General features: G+C 35.3%; 3 protein-coding genes across 3 annotated transcripts in view; 1 reads left to right on the forward strand and 2 right to left on the reverse strand.

Moving 5' to 3' along the window:
* Positions 1–393: 393 nt before the first annotated feature.
* LOC112524086 (glycine-rich RNA-binding protein RZ1B-like) lies at positions 394–7,313 on the reverse strand. Its single transcript, XM_025133730.1, has 4 exons — positions 7,196–7,313; positions 6,949–7,083; positions 1,613–2,106; positions 394–748 (listed from the first exon to the last, which is right to left on the reverse strand). The coding sequence occupies exons 2-4, from the start codon at positions 7,060–7,062 to the stop codon at positions 523–525; spliced, it is 834 nt and encodes a 277-aa protein (XP_024989498.1). The 5' UTR covers positions 7,063–7,083; positions 7,196–7,313; the 3' UTR covers positions 394–522.
* Positions 7,314–10,213: 2,900 nt separating this feature from the next.
* LOC112524175 (probable cysteine protease RD19D) lies at positions 10,214–13,706 on the forward strand. Its single transcript, XM_025133878.1, has 4 exons — positions 10,214–10,772; positions 12,365–12,484; positions 12,570–12,813; positions 13,285–13,706. Exons 1-4 carry the CDS (start codon positions 10,272–10,274, stop codon positions 13,554–13,556), a joined length of 1,137 nt encoding a protein of 378 aa, XP_024989646.1. The 5' UTR covers positions 10,214–10,271; the 3' UTR covers positions 13,557–13,706.
* Positions 13,707–13,777: 71 nt separating this feature from the next.
* Positions 13,778–17,136, reverse strand: part of LOC112524743 (TMV resistance protein N-like) — a 20,860-nt gene continuing 17,501 nt past the window's right edge. The window contains exons 8-9 of the mRNA XM_025134701.1: positions 16,281–16,879; positions 13,778–14,812 (exon numbers count right to left, since the gene is read on the reverse strand). Of these exons, the coding sequence (XP_024990469.1) occupies positions 16,361–16,879 (519 nt within the window). The 3' untranslated portion in view covers positions 13,778–14,812; positions 16,281–16,360. The remainder of the gene's footprint in view (positions 14,813–16,280; positions 16,880–17,136) is intronic.

Below are 17,136 nucleotides of genomic sequence, written 5' to 3' on the forward strand. Positions count from 1 at the left end.
CCAGTCCTAGACAGTTATAACCAAACAAGTCCCTTAAGCCCAGTAGAAGGGAGCATCTATACATATTTTACAAGGTCAAAAGTGACTCCAAACCCGGCCCTAGCCTAGACAGGTTTCTGGGTTTTTTAGTCCCAAACTTGAACCATGTTGATTCATTTTGTATACCTAAGCATTTAAAAGTCTACTAGTAGAGTAGAGATAGGGCTTAGCCAAACCTAAATCGTTGTTCTTGGGACCTTGTCTAGCCCCGTCCAGGTCCTTGCGACAATCTCTTTCGAGACTCAAGCAACAAATAGATCAAAATTATTCTAATCGTCATGACGGCCCTAACTCTACATGTTTTTATACCCATAAACCCTATAAGTCACAGCTGCAACCAAGCCCGATCCAATATTTTAACCTATACTTTGTTTAATAGAAAGATTCCAGCTACAAACATCCAGTTAAGATCAAAATACCATGCAGATATACAAACATCTAACTAACAGAGTCAATTTGCTAATTTACCAGAAAAGAAGCTTTTCAATAGTCGATGGCAGATGGACGACCTCCACCCCTTCTAGGGCGGTCATAAGGACCTGCTCTATCCCTGTAGCTTCTTCCTTCATAACGTGCAGGACCTCCACCTCCATACCTCTCACGCCCAACATCCCGATCATAATCTCTCTCCCGCCCATACCCATTTTGTAGGTAGCGATCTGTAGCCCCGTACCTGTCAACTCCAAACCGATCTCCAGTAGGTGGAAACCTACATGTATGCATTTCAAACAAATTTAACAACCACCATGTTTTAGATTTACTTGTATCTTTCCATTCACTTGTTCTGTTATCTGAACCAAAATGCCAGCTCATACCATAAAGATAATTATGTAATATTATCCTACAAGGGCCAAGTCCAAATGAGAACCATAAATATTTTTGAGAACATGGAGAACCAACTATTAATGTTTTATTCATGATGAATGTCGTGATAGATCTTCATGATGAAAATTATTCATAATGAGCATGGTAAAAATCAAGGTTCTAAAGTTGGCGTGAGGCAATTAGGTTACATACAAAAACAAAAAATATGACATTAAAAAAGTTAAACAAATCAAATAACGTCCTACAAAATCGCACATAGGGATAGGGCCATGGCGTTCCACAAGCTTAATGTGGCATTACAGACGAGCATTGAGCCGCAAAGCGCCACGGTGAACCTTTTAGAACACTGATAAAATGTATGATATTCATGTGGAAAATACATGATATCATGAATAATGAAAATGCATGATATTCAATGTAAATAATATTCACGATCATTCAGGGTTATTCATCATGAATAATAACATCAAATATTTGGATATCATGTTCTCAAAAACATGTATGGTTCGGATATGAGCTTTCATCTCCTATAAATGACCCAAATGTATGGTGTTCACCACTTCAGCATAGCATCTTAGTGGGAATAAGAAGAGTATTCATTGGTTGATAGCTACTGAAGACTGAGAGTCGTAGAAACATGGATAGCGGTTGGTCCAGAACAGTAATGGTTATTTTGGTGGGTAGAAAAGTTGCTTAAATGATGTCTGAAGTGAAGAATTGCATCATGTATTAAAACTTTGATATATACCTTTCATTAGCATAGCGGCTGTGACTTCCGTATTTGCTTTCTCTGCTGTCATATCGATCTCTATCTCCAAAACTTCCTCCATCATATCTATCATTCATGAAACGATCACGATCACGCTCTCCATAGTAATTTCCACTGCCGCCAGCCCCACTAAACCTGGAGCGTGAGGAGAACTCGCTGCCACCTCGACCACCACCTGCTGAAGGGCAATCACGAGCCCAGTGCCCTGGACGACCACACTTGAAGCACTCGTCCTGCCCTAGAGACCTATCTGCTCCACCATAGCTGCCTCTACCACGTGATGGGTAGTTTCCACCATAGCCATGGTCTGGATCATCGCTGCCCATTCTAGGTTGGGCCTTGTTCACTGAGATAACTCGCTCACCAATCTCGCTGCCATGCATTTCCCTGATTGCATCTTCCATACCTCGGCGGTCTGAAAATGTCAGAAACCCAAATCCTCGTGGACGACCAGTATCTCTTTCAATCATAATCTACATGAAAGTCACAGTTAAGAACATACAGCCATGAAAATAGTATAAAAGCAAAATTTCTTAATAAGGATCTTGCGCCAAATTACAGAAGTTTGAATTATAGCATAAATAATAAAAAAGTTGACAAGGATGGAGGGAAGACTGATTAAATATTCATCATTAACAAACAATGACAGTAAATTATCTATCAAATGGAGCGTATGATACAAGCAGCGGTTTTCCCAAGTATTCTGTTAAATGAAAATTAATTTTAAGAAAAGCAATGTACACAATATCTTTCTTGAAAGGCTGTGAACCAGCATTTTGAGTAACTGCAAAGAAGTCTTTTAACTTCTCTCAATCGTTTGATTGGTTTTCTAATGCATGTTGCAAGGATGATCAAAACCATGTCTTAATACATGCTCTCTTTAGCAAACAGAGCAAAAACATATTAGTGGCAATAAAGTAGTTCTATCGTCTTTACCTTTTCGAAGTCAAAATATTTTATTTCTTCATCCCAAAATAACTTGTCCACAATGGAAAAGGCACACGGTTTTAAGAATGTGTAATTACTACAATTTTTAAACAACTAAATGACAACTTTACCCTTAATAAGAGAGGAATTAATGAATGACACCGTCTCATAATTAATGGTGGAACTAGAAAGTAAGCACTTACTTATGTAAGTAGACACATATTATGGGACAAACTAAAATAGAAATCTGGACACTTATTTGGGCCAGAGGAAGTAACCATCAACTCAAGTTTTAATCTTAAGTTCAAATATTGTAATTACCATCTCATATAAAGATGCAGCATGCAAATAAAATATCAACTATGCTACAATGGAATGGTAAAGATGCAGCAGCATGCAAATAAAATATCAACTATCAAGAGATGGTCAGCATAAACACCATTATTCTCCTGACGGCCATCTAGTGGAACAGTTTAAAAAACACATCATAAATGGTAGAGCACCGAAACATAGACATGGTAATAACAACCTCATGGTACTTATCTCAAGTCAAATAACACATCAACAAACTGCCAAATGCACACAAACCCTCCATCACCAAAAAGAAACATAGAAATCTTGTACATGCTAGGCAAATGGAAATGTCTATTTACCAAAGCATAACAACTAACTACGAGCACAAAGCCAAAATACTTCACGACAATGATATTTATTATGAAATTTATGATGACAACATCTCTTAAAGAACAAAATAGGAATTTACTCACTTTGAAGAAAGAATCATAACAGCAAATTTATTTGGCGCAACATATTTACCTCTGAATCAAATTTGCAGAAAAAGAACTTAATCTGTTGGGTTCTAGAAAAGCTCATGGAGTTCTGTATCGATCTCTGTACTTTATTCTTTTCCCCATTCCGAGTAATGTTTGTTTTTCCTGTTACTAGAACGCTTTATCTTTTAAAAAAATTATCTTAAGAGAGTGTGTCCGAAGAACATCCAGCTAGGACCACTTTAGTGAGAGTTTCAGTTGACCGTACACTTCCAAAAGTTAAAACTTTTATCATAACTTCACATCATCCCACTGATATTGACATTTAAAATACGCAGCCTAACTTGTTGGAGAAGCAAGACAGCACTAATCCACCAGAGAAGAAGAGGCAAACAGACTGACATGAATTTGAGGGCACTTGCAAGAAGACTGATGTAAACTCTCTCAGATGTTAGCTTAGTTCCTTGAACACATTAGCTGCAATTTATAACATAGTGATATCTTCCTAGCCATCTGCTAGTGACTGATGACACTTAATCAATATCAGCAATTATTACTCATTGGCCAAGCACGGCGTTGATCATCAACCACCAAATCTCACATGACACAAAAAGGGCACACTGTGGAAAGCAAAGATGCTCGATAGCTAAGAAACCTTATGTTGGTCAGAAAAAAGATAGCATAGAACCATCTCAACAAGAAATCTTGACAAGAAGGCTTCCCTGTTGAGACAATATGACCCATATTTGAAAGTACTGATAGAAAGATAACTGGCACCATTTCGTTTGCAGTCTAAATTACACCCAACCTTTCTCTATATTTTTGAACCTTCAACTCCAGATCTCCCAACCGGTCCTGTCTTCATCATCAGTTGAACTCCAATCATGAAGCACTAAACCCAAGTACTCACTTTGAGGAGTATAACAGAATATATCACTACAGCTATCCTAAAACACTAGGCAAAACTATCATTGTCCTTGTTCCACAAACAGGCAACGGTAGTGGAAGCAAGATCACCCAATTTAAGGATGATGCTAGCTAGTAAATTTTTTATACTTCTATGTAAGCATTACGATACACCAAAATCGCATAAAGAACAGAAATCCGGCAGACAAGAATGCTTAATATGACATGCACAAAAACTTCACCATATAGTTAACAGCTACCAAGCCTTCTTCCATAGAACCATCCATGATGGAAACAGCAACTTGGATACAACACTCAGCATCTTAATCTAATGATTGTAGGCATAAGAAAATGGAATCACTCAATACAGATGCCCCCAACTGCCATTGCTGAAAACAATAGTCGAACAAGCCCTTGTTAATCTTCCTGCCAGAACCAAGGAAAAGCAACTTAATCTTAAGTCTTAACAAACCCTAGGGATAGTCTGGGTGGTGAAGTTTTAAGCAGCTCGAATAAAAATCTCCCTCATTGATGGCAAGTACTACTAAACTTCAGTAATTGGCACACCCCAAATTGATCCCATAGAAACTACAGATCGAAATAGGATTTCCACTCCCATCAAATCAAGATAATTAACTCCACACGAAGCTTTTCAAATCCCTATTTGTCACTTAGCTGCAGCTTCCCTGAAACTTGGACCAAAAAGTTGGTTCTGGAATAAATTACAGTAGTAGATAAAACGTGTTACTTAGCAAGCTGAACAACCAGGCATCATTCCCTTCCAAATTCACTTCCACTTGAATTGTGATAAATGTCTGGTTGAACAGCAATCCATAACGATATAGCAAACTTCAAGGAGATGCCTTTGATAATTTTCAAAAATTACCTAAAATAATTTAGAAGTTGATTACAGTTTGCTCCCTCTTTTGCCACCTAGCCTGGACTAATCATAGAATTTCCAAGTTAAAGAATGATCTCTGCTTTGTTTTACAGCAGAGACAAAAAAAAAACTAGAAGTTCAGATGTGAAGGATAAATAAGACGGGAATGCTCAAAACTTCTCGGATCTAGTATAGTATTTCAACTTGGACCCTTGGCCCTTCTGTGTGCACAACAATGAAAAAACATTATCCGTATTCAACAGTTTCAAAGGCATCTTCTTGACGTTTGCCAAATCGATTGAATTGCTGTGCATTTCCACAGCTTAAGGTATAAGCCAAGACCCCAAATTTTCTGTCAGATCTCCATCAGTGGACCTCAGGCCACATATCTTCCTCAAAACAGATGCCAAATACACTTAAATCGACACCTGATTCAATCTTCCTTCAAAAAGGCTGCACTACAGTTTATAAACATATGTAAGTAGATCCTTGCCATCTTTAATTTCAGAACGAACGGAACCACACTTCCTTGTAAGCAAATCCATCTTAGGCAATCAAAAGCCACAATCAGCATTCAAACCAAGAAACAACACAACAGAGAGTGAGAAAGAAGAAAACAAAACCATATAAAATATTAAAAAATAAATATTAATGTTTAATGCTGAAAACAAGAAGCTACCAACCCCAGTAGCATAAATATGCTCAACTCATCATATAAAATGTATGATTTGCATAGTCGTAGGGAATAGAAATAGCTCTTAGTGTCGCACATATTTTCTGAATGCCGAGTAAGTTCCTAAATATATGAGGAATGAGGCAAGGTAAGACCTGATCTAACTGAAGTAAGCTAGACTGAATTATCAGTGCTTTCATTTACATCCGTGGAGATAAAAGCATGAAAGCAAAATAATGTATCCATTGGCTCTCATACTTTAAAAGATGTAGGCCTTGTGGGATTTGGTGGATTTGGAATTGGATGCCATTCCAATCCTGCGTTTGGTTTAAAGAAAAGTTTGGAATTGAAATCCCGCAAACATGGGATTTAGAAATCCCCTCTAAGGGGGCGTTTGGTTTGATGAAATGGTTTTGAGGGATTTGAAATTGGAGTGATTTGGATTTGGAAGCATTTAAAATCTTCGGTGCATTTGGTTTGTAGAATTTGGAATGGAATTGTATTCCATTGTTTATAAAAACAAATCATAAATAATTAGGTTACCTTTTTATTAATTGATTATTCCAAAACAAATGTTTTTGATATATTTTAAAACATTATTACATAAAAATCCTATGAAATCGCGTGAAATACCAACCCCCTGGGATTTCAAAATCCCCTGTTTGTGGGATTTCAAATCCAGGAAATCCTTTAAACCGGGATTGGAATGGAATTCAATTCCAAATCCCTCCAAATACAATCCAATCCTCCAAACCAAACCGAACCTAAGGGTAGTTGGTATTTTATGGGATTTCATAGGAAACACACCAAAGATTCCAAATACTCCCACGAAATCCGAATCCCTCAAACCCAACTGGCCCTAAATCCCAAATACAAGAATCCAAACCCTACTTAACAGACTGTATGAAGCTTTGAAACGAATGGATTTCCAGAAACAACAATTTCATATTGGATAGCTATAACTTAGCGACTGAAATTGTGATTTTTGGTTCAATAAATCGCCAATCATACTTGGTGACGACAAATACAACAAAACTACTAAAATTCGTGAAAAATACAAAAGCTAAAAAAGTTAGATCCATTCCTCAAATAGACTAGACGAATAATATCAAGTAATCAGAATTACTAGGGCATAAATGACAGGAGGAGAATAAGGAACCTGAGAGTCGATAACTTTGCCGAAACGACTAAAGGCGCTTTCAAGCTGACGTTCGGTGATGTCCCATGAGAGCCCTCCCACAAATATACGATAATCCGAATCCTTTCCAACCATTGATTAAGAAATCAAAAATTCCTGATGAAACGAACAAATAAATAGATGATAAAACTCAGAAACCACACATATCACAACTAAAATCTAACAATTCATACGATTAGATTCATTCATTAATAGGAAATACGATTACCTTGAGGAATTTTCTTCGATGAATAGCGACTTTCAGAAGGGGGAAAAACGAAATAGAACTTGGCGTGTGGGTTCAATGTGTGAAGACTGAAGCCCTCGGGAGGAACCACCTTGTATAAGGGTGGTGTCACCTGACTACGGACCATGACTATTCGCGTGAATCATCGGACTTGAATTTGACAGAAAGAAAGAAAAAGAAAAAAGGAAAAGTACAAAAAAAAAAAAACCAACTTTTTCTGGATAGTTTTTATTTTTAGTTTGAATGGTTTGGTAGGGTTTGGATTCTTGTATTTGGGATGTAGGGAGAAGCACGAGGGTGGGTTTGTTTATTTTTTTAATAGTTTTATTAAAAGACAACATTTGAATCATTAAGAAGTGAATCTTATTTGATAAAAAAATTTGTCTTTTAATAGTTTTAAAAATTTCTGAATGATTTTGAATCATGGATCTTCCTTAACCATTAATAGCCCTAATTTCATTGTATACAATTACCAAACAATTATATTTCATTCTGTACTATATCATGAGAGCCTCTTAAGTCTTAATCATTCTGTATCAAACCATTCAGCAATTGTCAAACAGCCCCTAAAACAATATAATGCATTTTAGTTATTAGAACGATTAAGATTTTAGATAAAATTTGTGGAACAAATAAGGCATTAGATATTTTTAAAACTTGTTAAATAACTTCTTTAACTTTCTAAAACATGTTAGATAAATCCTTATGACCTATATTACTGATTAATGTGATAAAATAATGAAAAAAGTCTGAAAAAATCCAATGAACTTTCATATTTTAAATGTATTAAGTCACTAAACATTTTTCGAACAAAAAAAATACATACATCTATAAAATAAAACAAATATATCAAAAAAAATACTTACGTTTATAACAAAAGTATTTACATTTAAAAAAATTACTGATAAAATTTATTTTTAATTAAAATAAAATTCTATCAGTGATTTTTCAAATTAAAAAAAATGAAAACATATTTAAAATTTTAATTAAAAATAAAATATGTTTCCATGGTGACTTTTCAAATTAAAAAATAAAAAATAATTTCATTAAATTAAATTATTAATATATTAACGATAAAATTTAATTAAATGCATAATTAATTAAAATTAGATGCTAATCCATTGGTGAAATGACACCACTGACAAGATTTAAATACGATCTTTTACGCTTATTAACATATTACTGTGTTATAACGTATGACGATGGTCAAGTTAATCATCAATTATATATAAGTAATTCATGCATAGAGTATGGTTCAAATATTAACCAAGTTTAATTGTGTTAACTTTGTTAACCATTTTCAACCAATGACAATTCATCTTACATATAGGTTCATATTCATCTTATAATTTAATGACAATGGTAAATATGTATTTTTCTTTTTTATATAACTTTCATATTATTAATTGGGAGTTACAAAATCAAACAATCCTATGATTTTTGTTATTTATTATTGATCTTGTTTTTTTTATAATATTGATTTTTCTATCTATAATGTTTTTGAACTTGTGATTGATAGAGGAGACTCGGTAGTAAAGTTTTCGGTATCTTTCAAGCTATTATGGACATACTCATTTGTTCATAATGAATGAATTATTGTTCACAAGTGTTCATATTGTGTTCATATGTACATTGGTTGCATATCTCAGCATTGACTCGCTCCTGAATGTGTTCATAATGAATGAACTATTGTTCACAAGCTGTTCATATGTACACTAGCTGCATATCTCAACATTGGCTCGCTTCTGAATGTATTCATAATGAAATAACTATAATTCATAAGTGTTCATATTGTGTTCATATGTACACTAGTTGCATATCTCAACATTTATTCGCTCTTGAATGTGTTCATAATAAATGAACTATTATTCACAAGTTGTTCATACATGTTTTATTTATTTATTTCTTTTCATGTAGCAACTATTCTTATTATATTCATATTGTGTTCATAAATGCTATGCAGTCCAAGTTTATATATATATATATATATATATATATATATATAAATACCCTTTTTCCAACTTAGTTCACATATGTTTGTGGAATTGTAAATTTAAAAAATTAAAATTTTAATATGGTATATCTCAACTATTTATTGTAATAATCAATAACTAAGATTGAGTAACAAAGTTAACACAATAAACTTGGTTAACATTTAAACCAACCCCTTCATGTATATATTTAATCAAATTATTTTCTATTTTTTTAATTTAGACATTAGCAACGAATTTTAAATAATTTATATTTAAATAATTTTATCATTAACCCATCAGTAATTTAATCAAATTATTTTCTATTTTTTTTAATTTAGAAAATCGCCTATAGAATATATTTTATTTTTAAATAAAATAAATTTCATTTATAATTTTTTTTAAACATTAGTATTTTTTTTGGTAAACCTAAGTAATTTTTGATTTATTTTTTTTATTTTAAAGATGTATGTATTTTTTTTTCAAAAAATATTTAGTAACTTAATCGTTCAAAAAATGTAAGGGATTGTTTACCAACCGCTTACTCAGATAAGACGGTTACCAAATCATATTACCTTGTCGGATAAATACGTTAAATAACAAGAATCTTATCTGCTAAAAGTGAAACAAGGATCAAGAGTTTTATCCCGGTAAGTGAGGGCAACGACTATTACCACGGTAAGTACTTATCGGGTAAATTAATGCATGCGATGCCGTTTTAGTAGACTAAAATCTTACTCGATAAGTAAATGATAGTATTAATTTTACCAATAAACATTTATCAGATAAGTATTTAGTAAACAACCCTTAAGTAAACCAGATAAAAAAATGACTATATGGCCTTACCTATTTCCTTATGTTTTATATTCTTTTTTTGTAATGTTTTTAAACAGTTACGTGTCAGTAAACAAGGCAATATCATATCATACATGCTCCAGGTGTTGCAATAAGGCCACTTTCATGCAAATGTACTTCACTGCCCCCTCCTGGCTTCTTCCTATACCCTTTTCATCTTAAACCGCCTTAAAGGGTAAATCAGTAAATTAACCTTCATTCAACCCTGCTTATTGGTCCTCTTCCGCTAGCTGATGGGAAGGAGAGCTTCGCCGGAAACAACAATGGGAGGAGGAGGTGTTCTAGCATACGCCGCTGTTTTGACCGTGCTAACATGCGCAATTCACGCCGTTCATGCAACACCTCACGATCCTATCATAGTCCAAGTCACTGACCATCCGAACAACCACCTCATTGGAACTCCGACGGAACACCGGTTCACGGCGTTCATACAAGAACACGGGAAGCAGTACTCTACTCGAGAGGAGTACCTGCACCGCCTCGGTGTATTTTCGAAGAATCTCCTTAGAGCTGCCGAACACCAATTGCTGGATCCAACGGCGGTTCATGGCGTTACGCCGTTCTCAGATCTATCAGAGGAGGAGTTCGAAACTATGTTTATGGGCGTGAAAGGCGGTGGAATTGATCGGAAAAGCAACGACGTAGGAACAGCTGCACCGCCTATGGAGGTCAAGGATTTGCCTGATGATTTCGATTGGAGAGAGAAAGGTGCCGTTACCGAGGTTAAGATGCAGGTGCGTTTCCATTAATGTGTTGGGTTTTGATTTTTGATGAGAAGAAAGTTAAGATGAGACAGATATTAAATTCAATTCAATTTAATTCTAAATCCAAACACATTAAAATAGCCCAAATCTTAATTTCAAACATTCTATAAAATCCGATGCTTATCAGGGGTTCAATTTTTTTTCGTAGTCTAAAAGAATTTAATAAATTAAAAAAACCTAAAAAATTATAACATATAATAAACGTCAAAAAGAATTTAATATATAATAAAAGCTAAAAAATTAGGTATACAAATGCTTAGGTTTACAAAACATCTAATTACGTCAGTAAAACACATGAAGTTACTTGATAGTAGCCAAACCTAATATCCGTACTCCCCCCACCGTTTTCCTCACTAATTATATTTGAAAAAAAAAAAAATTAATTGGTTATTCATTATATGTTATTATTTATTATTTTTCTAATATTTTTTTATCTCTAACAAGGTCCGATAATATTGGTTATTATTATTTTTATATGTTTGATTGTTTTTGTGTTTGAACAATTTAATGTTAAGATCATGTGCTTGTTATTGTTATATATTTTTGTTGGATATTTTTATCAATTTCTGCTTCTATTGACTATTGTTATTTGATTATCTTGTTCTAATTATTTTTGTTGAGTATTGTTATCTATTTTTGCTTTTACATAAAATATTTTACTATTTTTTGACAATTAATCTATTGTCTTATAATTTATGACGTATTTCAAGGTTTTATGATTAATCAATAAATTTTTTCTATATATGTCATGTTAAATAAACTTTTAATTTTAACATCTTATTTTAGTTGAACAAAAAAGAAAGAAAATAGAATTTAAATATTTTCATCAATTGTTTGACTTATGTATCTTTCATTGGAATTTCACCACACCACAAGATTCTATTTAAGTGCACAAACAATCATTTGTTGAGCTTGCATATTATATGTGTATTCTTATTGGATCTTAATGAATCATATTTTATTTCATATTCTTATTGATTCTCATTTGTCTACTTGTCTAGAAAACATTGATAATCTTCTTTATTATTGATCTCTCATTGACTCTCATGATTACTTCATTCACACGAATTCTCTTTTTCTATCAAAATAACACATATTTCTTGTTATTAACTAGAAAATTCTTATTTTTATAAAAATTTATCAACCATGGTTTATATACTCTTGGTTTCAAATTACCTAATAAGAACTACGTAAATTTAAATACTCTCTTACATATCTATGATAAAGATAAATAAGATTTTTTTCCTCAATAAATTATTAGCATTTCTTGTACTCAATTTTATACTAATAAATAACATGTATAGATTTTTTTTTCCATACTAAGAGTCATTACAAGAAAAGTGAGATTTGACGATACGCCTTTTATTGATGACAAATTTCCGCCACAAGTTATAGCGACGACATCATGTTGTTGTTATATACTATTTCTGATGATAAATAGATTTTTGTCGTCGCTAAAAGCCTTGTTTCTAGCAGTGGGCCCTATTTTTACGTTCGCCCATAGCCTATAAAATGTCAGGAACAAGCCTGCAAATACTCGAGTTTGATTGATATGGTTGCAGGGTTCGTGTGGGGCATGTTGGGYATTCAGTACGACGGGGGTTATCGAAGGTGCAAATTTCATCGCAACTGGGAAGCTTCTTACCTTGAGCGAGCAACAGCTCGTYGATTGTGATCACATGGTTAGATTTCAATTTCGATTACAAATTTATCTTTTCACYACAAATTTGAGGACCCAAATCTGGTTTGATTTATGTTTTGGTGTAGTGCGATCCATYGGAAGAGGATGCCTGTGACAGTGGATGCTCCGGCGGACTTATGACAAATGCCTACAATTATCTAATCAAGGCAGGAGGCATCGAATCAGAAGAGTCGTATCCGTATACCGGGAAGTCTGGTAAATGCAAGTTTGATGCTGAAAAGATAGCCGTAAAAGTCTCGAACTTCACGAGTATCACTGGTGATGAGGATCAAATGGCTGCCCATTTGGTGAAACACGGCCCACTCGCCGGTAAGGTTAACACATACGGCATTATTTATGAACCAACCAGCAATAGCATAACAAACCCTTCCAAAAGGAATGTTATTAGCCTTTTTACCTGCCAAATGTATCCGGATGTCCCAGGTTCAAATCCAAGGAGCAATAAAAATCCCTTTGTGGCCACGGAGGTTCAAATACGGTGACTCCGGGCTATCTGCAAAGCAGGTGGTCGCCCTGAGATTAGTCAGCTCACAGCATGCATAGCTGGTTGGATATTCAGGTTAATAAAAAAAAGAGCTAAAATGTACTAATATAGCTATAAATTTAGTGATAAAATTTAGCACTATGGTTGGAGTCTCGAAAATCGTTTACGTTCTCCAAAATGAAGATTATGTTGGAGTTGAATATGCATTTCGTACGGGATTTTGATTTTTGTTTCTTACTTATGAGAAATTATGGTGAAACTGCTGGACATGCCCTAAAGAATTTATTGTGTTGCAGTTGGATTGAACGCGGTGTTCATGCAAACTTACATCGGGGGAGTGTCGTGCCCGTTGATTTGTTCAAAGAGACGGGTAAACCACGGTGTGTTGCTTGTGGGATATGGTTCGAAAGGGTTTTCGATACTAAGGTTGGGTAACAAGCCTTATTGGATCATCAAGAACTCGTGGGGAAAACGGTGGGGGGAGAATGGATATTATCGGCTTTGCAGAGGGCAGGGCATGTGTGGTATGGATACGATGGTCTCGGAAGTTATCACGGCAAAGTCGTAGAAACTTTTAGGTAAATGTATACTATGCCTCTTTATTTACGTCGGTAAAACACAGGAAGTTACTTTGATAGTTACTACATGCTTTTAAAATGTTGTGTTGTGTTTGTTTTTATGGGGTGTTGTGTTGGTAAAACTGGGGAGTTTTTGGAAATTTCATTGAATGGCAATGACGTAAATAAGGTCTAATTGAGCTCAAGCACTGCACCATTATCAGTTTATAATGAAATTTCTATAATTATAAAACAGGTCCATTTGTTTTGTGGTAAATCCATTCAGACCCCTGTTATTTTTTGGTTTTAAAATTTAACATATCATCCCTTTTTGGTTAATTTGGTCCCTTTTCGATTCAAGGCATTACAAATATGAAAATAAAAGAAGGTATATTTCAACATTTTCTACAGTAACGAATTTAGAGAAATTTTGAATGAAAAAAGTAATCCGAGTTATTCCTCTCTTCGTTTGTCTCGAATTTGGGAAGAGAAGAAAAGAAAAGTAAAATAGGTCAAAATAGCCATTATTTTTACATAAATTGGTAGTCGTTCCTCTCCCTTATTTATTTAAATATCACTGCTTTCGCAAGTCTCACATCATCCACTTACAGATTTAGGGGCCGTTTATCCAAATGCTTACCCGATAAGCGCTTACCAATAGGAGTTAACGCTATAATTTATTTTGATGCGAAAACGTATCGAATGCAACAATTTACTGGAAAAGCGCTTACCTGGGTAAGAGTCGTCATCCTCACTTACCGGGTAAGACACCCCATTCTCATCGCTCTTATCCGGTAAGCTTCTCGACCCTTTTCATGTTCATCCGATTAGAAAATTTTTATGCATTGGTAAGTGTTTAATAAACGGACCCTTAGCTAAAAACTCGAAAAAGAAAATTTAAATTGTAGACCTAGCTGCCGCAATTGTGGACCTGGGTCAAATCCGATAAAAAGGTTGTCTTCTAGCTAGGTCCGACATGGGACTTGCACACGTAGTGGTATTCGGGTAAATCATGGAGATGAATGACTAGGTGACCAATTTATATAAGAGAAATGACTATTTTGGCCAATCTCCGAAAAGGAAAACGAAGAACTTTTTTTATTCCGTCTCTTTCAAGGGGATGAAGGCGAACACAGATTTTCAGGTTCTTTTATCGAGAGTGAGGTTTGAAGGTTCAGTTTTAGTTTACCTGTGGATCATATGGCAAAACGGTTGTTCATGAATCCTTTGATATCATGCCGTGTATCATGAATCAGAGACCGTCTACCTGCAAGATTCAAAAAACACAATAAATAAATGGGTTTAACATCTTTAATTCCTTTATTCTTCATACAAAGATGGTAGAGATATATTAAATAACATAATATGATGACCTGAGAGGGAATGCACAAGACATAACTGACAGACTTTCACCTGATTCCACAAAGAATTGCATGAAAAGATAAAAGGATAGCAAACACCAACCTCACAGATAACATCAAGTTCTTGGAATATGAAGATCTAAAAGCTAGTTGGAACTTGGAAAACTTTTTGAGGTTTATTTGACTTGAAGCAATCTTATTTTTTGCATTCTTGCAAATGCTTGTGTACTAACTAGGACAAAGAGGCTGTTTCCCGGGGGGCTTGTGTATGGCGCAAAGGTGTGTGCAACAAGTAATCACGAAATATAACATGTACAATAATGAGCAACAAGAGTTATAAAAGAAGTATAAGAGTCGAACATGAGAAAAAGCACACCAGGCACGACAAGAGACTCCATCTCTAACACAAGCAACCACCAACCTTGAAGACACTCCACCCAACCCATCCTCCAGCCTCCCATCCCCTCCCCCAACCGTACTCCTACGTGCATTTAACTACCCTGATCATGGAAATCTTTCCTCCCTTGACTTATTTGCTATGTATGCAACTGTCAACACCACCGGCTAGACCTCATTTGGAATCATGTCAAACATGTCATCCATAACCTCAACCCCCCTCAAATCGAGTGTGCTCAATTTCATTCCCACTTATCACAAGAGGTGAGGGCCTTTTGTATGGCATGTCAACCTTATCCTAAGGAAACCCTTAGAATGGCGGTTAGCCTTCAACTAACCTTCAACCGCAACTAAGTTAGTTTATTGTTCTTACCGTTGAAATCCATTGCCCGCTACCTTTCAAAGTTTAACGGATTTTCAACCGAAAGAGTATTGTGTTGCCCCTATCATACGCCAAAAGCTTCTAAGACCATAAGGAACGTGTGCTACTAACCACTCTGGGAACATAACAGCCATTCAACCAAGATGTCATGCCATGTCTGACCCCCTTAATCTTTCTATCCGGAGTGATTCAGGCGGCTAAACCCTTCAATCCTTTTGCCCCTCTTTTACTATTGGAAAGAGGGGATTACTTATTCAAAGGAGTGATTAGCCACCAAATAATCTACTTGACACTGCCAGAAAGTTCAATTTCTGTAACCAAAGGGCCTTTGGCCTAGCGGTATCGTAGCCCTTGGCCTTCTAGGAGGTCAGGGTTTCAAACCTCACCATAAGTGAGGAGGGTGTGTGAGTTTATTTGTTGCATTTGTCGTATATAAATATTATATACTTCAAAAAAAAAGTTCAATTTCTGTAACTGCAAGTCTACTGCTGAACTTGAAACGGAACAGAACTTGATTGAACTTTCAAATAAACCAATAAACAAATACATGATGCAAACGTTTAACGCAATATTTTAGAGAAAATGAGAGGACATACCTGTAAATCTGTAACGCTGCACAACTTGTTGCAAGAGGACTGCTGGCATACCACATACAACTAAGATCAGTCTGGAATTATCAAACTGGTTTCCACCTTTTAGAAACTTTGTTCTCGTTGCAGCTTATTTCAAGAGCACTGATATCCCCATCTATTTCTGTTGTGACCGGTGAAGATCGTTCAGTTGCCTTGATGATTGATTTATACGCAAGATGAATACCACACTTCTCCACCTTCAAATTTCCACGGGTTTCGAAGGAAACTTCAATCTGGTCTCCAGATTTCAACGGGTAAGGTTGAGGTCCATAATTTACCCATGTCTTTGCTTCAGGCTCAAAAGCTCTACATGGGTATCCATAGTGGAACCACTTTATACCATTTGTCTGGTTGTTCAGAACCACACTTATATACTCCATAACGGGTCCATTCCATTTCACTTCTTTGCCCTCTTGTATATAATCAACCCACAGAGTCAATTCAACAGAATCAGTTTCAACAATGCAAGAAATGGAAGAGCCAAGTCTTTGATGATCAAACCAATGTGGAATCTCCCGTCTTGGAAGGTGAAGATTGCAGTTCAGGTAACGGCCAGAGTATCCCTGTTCAAGAATTTTTGTGAAAATTATAATTTTTTTTGATTAACCTGAATATCCAACCCGCTATACGAGCCGACTAATCCCAGACCACCTGCTTTGAAGATAGCCCGGAGTCACCTTTGAACCTCCGTGGCCACAAGGGGATTTTTATTCCTCTATGGATTTGAACTTGGGACCTCCCGGTACTTTTGACCTTTGGAGCCAAGCTCAAACCAATCAGGCACCACCCTTGTGGTTGAAAATCATAATTACAATGAGAG

Source organism: Cynara cardunculus, assembly GCF_001531365.2.
Source record: "Cynara cardunculus var. scolymus isolate 2C chromosome LG 13, CcrdV1, whole genome shotgun sequence".
Taxonomy (NCBI): Eukaryota; Viridiplantae; Streptophyta; class Magnoliopsida; order Asterales; family Asteraceae; genus Cynara; species Cynara cardunculus.

What these genes read in the sequence shown, in the direction of transcription:
- LOC112524086 (XM_025133730.1), bottom strand. Translation starts at nt 7,062, where the DNA reads ATGGTTGGAAAGGATTCGGATTATCGTATATTTGTGGGAGGGCTCTCA. An exon ending in GCAAAGTTATCGACTCTCAG is followed by an intron (nt 2,107 to 6,948) that starts GTTCCTTATTCT and finishes ACTTTCATGTAG; the next exon opens with ATTATGATTGAAAGAGATAC. An exon ending in AGCCGCTATGCTAATGAAAG is followed by an intron (nt 749 to 1,612) that starts GTATATATCAAA and finishes GCATACATGTAG; the next exon opens with GTTTCCACCTACTGGAGATC.